The sequence below is a fragment of the Anarrhichthys ocellatus genome, unplaced genomic scaffold, assembly GCF_004355925.1.
Source record: "Anarrhichthys ocellatus isolate YVR2014 unplaced genomic scaffold, GSC_Weel_1.0 scaffold505, whole genome shotgun sequence".
Lineage (NCBI taxonomy): Eukaryota > Metazoa > Chordata > Actinopteri > Perciformes > Anarhichadidae > Anarrhichthys > Anarrhichthys ocellatus.
The window spans coordinates 1-8070 of record NW_022280479.1 but is presented as its reverse complement, the minus strand read 5'-3'; the positions used below and the strand labels follow the sequence as shown (position 1 = coordinate 8070).

General features: G+C 44.0%; 1 protein-coding gene across 4 annotated transcripts in view; it reads right to left on the bottom strand.

Moving 5' to 3' along the window:
- Positions 1–8034, bottom strand: part of LOC116401527 (KICSTOR complex protein SZT2-like) — a 31740-nt gene extending 23706 nt beyond the window's left edge. For 2 of the 4 annotated variants that reach the window (XM_031879976.1, XM_031879979.1), the window contains exons 1-6: positions 7753–8034; positions 6903–7000; positions 6623–6755; positions 4602–4732; positions 3263–3310; positions 1617–1738 (exon numbers count right to left, since the gene is read on the bottom strand). In XM_031879976.1, the coding sequence (XP_031735836.1) occupies positions 1617–1738; positions 3263–3310; positions 4602–4732; positions 6623–6755; positions 6903–7000; positions 7753–7781 (561 nt within the window). In that variant the 5' untranslated portion in view covers positions 7782–8034. The remainder of the gene's footprint in view (positions 1–1616; positions 1739–3262; positions 3311–4601; positions 4733–6622; positions 6756–6902; positions 7001–7752) is intronic. The other 2 variants (XM_031879977.1, XM_031879978.1) reach the window with 2 other exon arrangements.
- Between the last annotated feature and the right edge of the window lie 36 nt (positions 8035–8070).

Genomic DNA, 8070 nt, shown 5'->3' with positions numbered 1-8070 from the left:
TAATCAATGATGTCATGTAAATCACATGCCGAGGGAGGGAGTGTTGGGGAAGAGGGAGGAGAGAGAGCTCCAAGATTATAAAAAGGAAGACTTGCAGATAGCAAGACAGGATTCAACGCGGGAACCACCCAAGTGCTCCACGGTGTGCTCCACGGAAAACACTGGACCTCGCTCAACAACCGCATCGGACGACTTCGTCTCTGTTCACGGAAAGAAGACAGCCGTTCCAGGACAAAGATTGAAAGACGGAGATTTTCCTCTCCCCCCTGTTTGACATTAACAACCGGACAACAGATGGACGCAGCCGCCCTAAAGACTTTGTACTGAGTCTGAGAGAGAGCTGAACGTACTTCGTTGGCCTCGCAGGAGGAGCCGAAGGTTCGGCTGGACCTTCAGCTCCTGAAAACCTCAAAAGGACTTTTTATTACATCGTGAATCCAGCTCCACCGAGCCGCCTCGGCATCGAAAATTAATGAGTATAACCTGTGAAGAAATTGTAACCTGATTGAATCAAGTATCGTATTATTTTATGAGAGCTGTAGCTGTGCCCATGCTAATATATCCTGCAATAAATATATAATCTGCATTTAAAGTAAAGTTCTCAAGAGCATTCATTTGCTGAGGTAGTAGAAGTTCCTCATGGCAGTAAAAGGGTAAAGCTATTGTATGTTAACAACAAGAGTTCTTAATGGTTATCCTCGTGACCGGTCCACTTAACAGTCCCTTACGGTTTTAGTTATAATCCTAGCCGTTAAAACCTAACCTGGCAATTTACCAAGAGCCCGGATCCAAAAGAGGAAAGCTGCCATAACTGACGCGACGAGGTAGAAGCGCCCGGCCAGGGTGGCCCCTCGGCCGAGTGCACGTTACCAGTGGAAGCAGGGTAGACGTCAGGAGTAACGGTAGTTAGCAGAAGCCAGGCGAGTTTCCTCGACAGAACACCAGCTCGACAATCTTTTAATAGAGAGCTGAGTCAGTAGGTTGCCCCGTATTGGGCCAGAGAACCCCTGGATCTAACACGTAGCTCCCCATCGGGGAATCGAACCCCGGTCTTCCGCGTGACAGGCGGAGATACTGTCCACTATATAAACGAGAAAACAACTAGTATTTTCGTTTCATCCCACCCGGGGCTGGGAGGCTACAGCGACTCACTATCACCAATGTCAACACTGTATCCTCCTCACATTGTGTTGATAAAGGTCCATTTTTTAATGTTTAAACTTTCTGTTTTTCTGTTTAAAAGTTGTGGTCAGATCTTACACATTGCATCTTCAAAGCTCAGGTAAGACAAGCGGTCAGAGGGTCTCTTCCACCTGGTGCCTTTCATTATGGTGGTCTCCAATTGGGTTCAAAGGAGGAAATCTCATAGACGGATGTGTCAAAACCTGGACAGATAATGATGTGCATGCTGACATACTACTGGATATGAGTGGGACTTCTTTTGTTTTGATGAAGCAGCCGTTAAATAGACAAGAGGAGCAGAGACGGACATTTAGTACAACTGTAATGTCGTGGTCACAGATGCATTTACAGCTGAAACTATTGGGACCTTTTGTATTTGTAACAACTCTGTCATGTTCTCTTGGCCTGAGGGACTTTCACATGTGCCAAGTCACCTTTTTGTCCAGGATGCTGATGAAGAGGAACCTCTGGCGGGGAGCCAGTCCTTCCCCAGCCTGGCTTGGACTGAACACGTCGCTCTGCTCCAGAGCCTCGAAGCGCTGGAAGCCCTTGTGAGCTGGGCAGAGGAGAGAGAGAGAGCGAATGAGTGAAAGCAGGAGGAATCAGAGCACAACAGCGTGCGTGTCTTTTACACAGATTCCATGCCAGGACATTCTTTCATCTGTTCTTAACCGCACCATCACTTTCAGATCAACTTTTTTACACGTAATTCGTTTTCGTTTGCACATTTACTGCGGAACTGCTAAGCGGGTCTTTATCAGCCCAGAAGCCAAATGCACTGTACTACCCAGAGTTCTCTGAGAGGACTCCAAGGGTTGGCTGACAAACGAGTGAAGGCCTGACGTATTGGAACAAACAGCTCAGTGTTTATTCTGGAATTTTCTTAAGGTTCCAGTCTGTAAATATGTTGGGGATATTGTATTGTACTAGAAAGGAAACAATGAGATAATGTCATCACCAGAGATGGGTCAGATACTATTTGAACTTTTAGAAGATTTATTCAACTCTCAAGTCTTTAAAGCAGAGGCAGTGTTTGTGTTCCTGTCTGCTCTGTTTGTTTCCTGCCACAGATGGACTCTCCTGTCATTTCAGATCCAGCCACCCCTGCAGTATACATACCAGCCCATTTCCACTCATTCCCTGCCAGACGGGCCTCGACTTTCCAGCGTTTAGTTCTGCCTGCCTGACCCAGCTTGTCTCCGACTCGTGCATCTGGTTTTCTACTGAGCTATTCACACTTTTGGGGCTATTTATCACTGTATTGGAACAGCGCTAAGACTGCACTACAATGTCAAATACAATCTCTTTCAGGTATTCTCCTTTACTTTTCGTTGTGTTTTAAAGAAACTAATAGGCAGCTTACCGACTTGTTTTTTTAGTGTAACTTTGGATGTCCACCAACAGCCAAAAGATTATTTTTGGCCTGCCATCAAATTCCTTGCGAAATGAATTTAAATTGGCAACAGTTGATATAATAAGTAATGCTATTTCTATGACTGCTTTTATTATCATTATTATTCTACTATATCCAGTGCTGCTGGTTCTTCCATCATTATATGAATCATCTGTATCATATGGACTGAATGTGTTGTAGCTCTGTTATGTTGCTCTCCCTGAGGTTTCTTCCCTTCTTCTCGCTGTTAAAGCCTTTTATTGGGGGAGTTGTTGCTGTACCAATGTGAGGGTCAAAGCACAGATGATGTCGTATGTCGTCCACATCGTTAAGCCCTCTGAGGCAAACTTGTGATTTTGGGCTTTACAAAATAAATTTTATTGAAATAAGTTTGTCATTTTATGTGGCGAGCGTGCCGGCCTTTAATCGGGGTAAGTGAAGATAATCTCCTCCCTTTATTCTCTTGACTCAAGAACAACAGGCCGTATCTAAAGATGTAAAGCAAATTCAAGTGCCTTTGACTTACTTTAGCTACTTGCCCTTTTGTCAACTTTCACACCGCGTTGTTTGTTAAATACATGTATTTAACAAAGAAAATCCCAAACTATATATTAAACACCACATTTCTATCAAAAGAACAGCAATTTCAAACATCCCATCAGTGTCAATGCGTCAAGCTGAACTTACGTGTGAACCTATTTAGCCCTGGGGTGTTTTCCTCCTCTGAACTGTCTTCTGTAGGCAAACAGAGATGGCACAAACAGAAGGCGGCATGGACAGTGAAACACACAGCGAAACACAAAGGGGTGGAAGCAGACACTTGCAAAAATAACAGAGGCGTTAGACAGCTTCTGGCATGGACATGGAGACAGAGAAACAAAGAGCAGCAGCGAGAAGAGCATGAGGAAAGCTTGAACATGGAACAGTCACGCTCAGACCTCTTCCTCTGCGCTACAGATGTGGTTAGAACAGGTGTTAGCGACGTGCTGCGGGTAGTTTATTCAAGTCTTCAGACACTGATATATGCCTTTATAAACATTCATCAAAACCAGCTTCTCTGGATGGTCACCGCCACACGCTGTCACCTTTATCAATTTTAAACTACTATCGCCTAAATGCCTAAAGGTACTGCAGATTGTTGTCCTTTCTTTTCATTACTATTAGAGTAATTCCATTGAATGAAGTCTGAAGCCATTAGATCCATCATCAGTTCCATTTACAGAAACATTCATTTGACCTCACAGAACAGATGGGTTTCTGTTCTACTGCTGCCTCCATTGGTTCATCTCACAGTGTTACAGTGCGACTTTGGGGAATCTGAACTGACTGTTTAAAACGAGAAAGTCACAATAAGACAAACAAACTAACCACTGATTGAGGCGGCGGTGCACCAGAAACTAATCTGCTCTGCGAGGTAGAATTACTGCTTTTGTCAACGGAGTCCTGCGACTTTGAAAAGCGCACAGATAACGGCTTCGGTTCCCCGTCGGAAAGAGTCGTCTGGCAGCAAGGTAAAGCGGTGAAAATGTTTTAAATATAGACTGGTATTGATTTTGTTTTTAATGGTGTCTAAAATAGGCTTTGCTGCTGCCCCTGTCCACAGCAGTACATTGCTTTGGTCCCATGCTGGTTCTCCTGCCTGTTTCTTCAAATTGGGGGAGTGGCGACTGCCATTCATTGTACGCAATACACCGACTATGGATAAACACCTCACACAACACCACTTCAAAAACTCCACACTATCCCTTTAAACCTGAGAGGAGTAGCCTGCCAAAAACCCAGAAGAAGATTGTGGTTTGGAGCAGAGAGCGGTCACAAACACGCCTCAAGAGACTCCGGGGAGTCCGTGCTACTTCTGCTACCATTACATCGTCCAACTGTTTCTGTGCTGAGATAACCAATGCTATCGTTACAGTTCTAATGGCCATTTCGATTTCCAGGACCTGCATGGTCGACCACTACTCCATTTGGTTGGTTCGGCTTAGCACGCGAGGTTTCATGAAAACCTGTTTGAAAATTCACTCACCTTGCTCTGTGCTGCAGTGCCACTGATGAAAGTTGCGGCCTACGAGAATGAAGCTCCTCGTGGCATCTGGAGGCTGGCCGAGGTTGTGGGCGAGAGCGAACGGAACAAATATGTCTCCAGATGCGGAGCAGCTAAAAGAAACAGAGACAGACATTATTGAAATGTAAATGACACATCTGTGTAAGAATGAAGAGACGTCGGGTGACTACGCTCAGTTGTCTCCTGATGTGGAATGTATTCTTCCCTCTGTTGTGCACTGTGGAGGACTGTCCCTACCGCAAACAACCAGTAGGAGACACTAGTGCAGCTATAAGGACGTGATCCCTCACTGGCTTCCGACCAGGCAAGCACTTGTGTAGGTTGGATGCAAGAACAAGGTGGAGGAACTACTTACAACAACCGGGCATAAAACCCTTTGCATCTCAGCCCCTGCACCATCTGTGTGCTCATCGACAAATCTTCATGCAATCCAAACTTTTTGTTGCCTTCGTCTTTCTGGCAGGGAAATGGAGTCATATTGAACTCATATTGTCTTGTTCAATGAGTTAGATAATGATGCCAAAAGAAGAATGTCACAGTAAACAAGTTATCATCCGGTCTGTGGGACTGATGCAAACAGAAATAAAATCTACTCCCATGTGTGTATTTGAGATGAATCACCCGTGAAGCTATAGGACTGCTGGAAGTTTCCCCTTTTTCTTGTAATGTAAAAAATACAGACAGGAACCTTAAAGTCTTGAAATGCACTTAAAGTCTGACATCTTCTACAGACATGACAATACACTCAGCTTATTTATGAGAAGACAAATATTTCCAGAAGGCGTTTTATGCATTTAGGCTCCACAGTAACAAAACAAAAAGAATTCTGAAAAAAGAAAAGATCTTGAAATGGCTGAAAGTCTTTCAAATGTTAGTTTTCAGTTTAAGCCCTGTAGACTGAATTGTTTGCATTCAAACCAGCCAGCAACCTTCAGTTCTGCAGAGTGAAGCCAATGAGAAAGTGCCTTAAACGTGCATTCTCTCTAGTGTCCACCAGGGGGCGACTCCTCTGGTTGTATAGAAGTCTATGAGAAAATGACTACTTCTCTCTTGATTTATTACCTCAGTAAACTGTAAACATGAGTTTATGGTCTCAATCTCTAGTTTCAAGTCTTCTTCAATACAGCATGATGTTCATTTAGTACATTATGGTCCATTTAGAGTCACACAGACCATAAAGCAGGGGATGCTTTAGGGCGGGGCTACACGGTGATTGACAGGTTGCTGCCTCTACCAGAGCCGTATACGATGTCTCTACGTCACTCCTCCACATCCAAACATGGTCACTTCTGTTCATTGGTTGCGGAAAAAACAACATGACGACGGCTGTATTCCAAGATGACACCAAAGCAGATGTAATGCCATTTGACAAGTAAGCAGTGAAAGCAGTTGGACGTTTAGTTGAAGTGTGACTATGAAGACCGACCGAGCACGGCAGGACACAACACAAGTTCGCCCTCATTTCCTTTTCTATAGGACAGCTATGATTTTATTTTGCTTCATGTTTTACTTGTTTTTAGTCCAGTCGACAGTTTAAATATGGGAGCAATTTCTTTTAGAGTAACCTCAACTAATCAGTGACTGATTATGAATTATTTATGGTCTAGAAGAGTCATTAGCATTTCCATTCAGTGTTTGTTTTTCCCATCATTCCAAAGAAACACTTTAACGTTTCCTCTATAGATGAGCATCTAGTCTCTCGTACACAAGCTTAGTTATAGTGTTTGATTTCAAATAAAACCACATTTATATTTAGTTGAGAGGGTTTGATTTAGACGTGGTTTCATATACTGTACTGTATATTCTCATCATAATCCACCCAAGATCTTCCTCATTGTCAGTCTTTTGGTTCATTTTGCACTACATTGTCATTTGCAAGTGCCTTCATCATTTCAAGTGTAAATTGCAAAGAGAAATATTATTAGCAATAGCTTTGCAAGTCCTCCACCACACTAACTTCATACCCAGCGCAAACGCCTCACCTTGTCTTTTCAAAGGCCTTCACTGTCGTGTCGCTGGCCAGAGAACTGACCAAACTGACAATCTCTGCCAAGATGGACGGCAGCAGGAAGTGCGAAGCCATTTCAGCCGTGCACTGCTGAATGGAGGGGCAGCCTGTTATCCAGCAGCCAAGAGAGAAACAGAGAGAGAGAGAGAGACACTTCAGCTCACTGAATAGAAAACCTCTCATTGTCACAAGATGCTGTTCTTTGTCAAATTATTTTCTACCCACTCTGGCAGAAAATAAGAGATAACACTTACCAAGTTCAGCCATGAAAGTGATCCACGGCTGGCAGGTGAGCTGGTAGACAGGGTGCAGAGTGCCCACGTCTCCCTCCTCCAGCTGAGACACCTGCCTCCTACACAGCCACAAACACAGATACTGCATCAGGGAGTGGAGCTCTACTCGGTTTAAAGGCTTGTTGATCGTTTACAACGACAGCTGCTGAGATTTTTGGCTTTCACAAATCAATTTTAGGATGCTGCTCTAGAGGAAATTCATGCTGAAACTGTCTGCTTACCCATGGTGCTGTAGTAGTAGTGCTTTACATAACATCGTGCAGGGAATGTGCAAGTGTTCACATAATGTATTCTGCTACAACTGTATGAGTTATCCTGCATTGGCTAACTTCTGTCTGTTGTCCCTTGCCAGATGTTTAAAAGACGTACAATAAAGCAACACATCTTCTAAACTTTATGTATAGAACAAAACATATATATCAATTAGCTCTTTTTTGAATCATAAAATTGTGTCCAAGTGATGAGTGTGATCTCAATATTTCCTCTCCTTTAGCTCTGTTTTTGGTCTCCTCCACCATCTATAAATATCCGTCTCTTTAGCTGCTGAATGCTCCGCCATGTTCACCAGCTAATTGCTAAATGTGTCCTGGAGACGTAGTGTGACTGTCAGTTAAACATGTACACTGCCCCGCCCACTCAAACTTGGAGGTCAAAAGAAGGAAAGACCTCTATTATCTTTCAAAAATAGAAAATATTACATTTAGAAATCATTTTTGCAAGTCTTTTGACTGAGAGAAGAGGTGATATTTTGGTGGTCTTTGGAGTTTTAGCACACATTGATAGTAGTTCAATGCAGTGGCGTTAACCCCACCTCTGGGCCTGCTCCAGCTCCACAGCCATGGCTTTCTCCTGGCTCCACTGCTGCTTCACGCTCTCCGTCTTGTGTCTCCGTCGTGCTACTCGGCCCTCCTCTCCTTTTTCCTGCACTATGTCATCAGTTGTCTTTGGGCTCCCAAGCTCCGAGGGATCCGGCTTACTCTGCAAGGGTAGAAAAGGAACACATTTAAGGCACAGTCACTCACTCACTCACTCACTCACTCAGTCCAGTGAGTGCATCACTCACTGGACTGATTGAGTGAGTCATGCACGCACACTCACTGGACTGATTGAGTGAGTGAGTGATGCACGC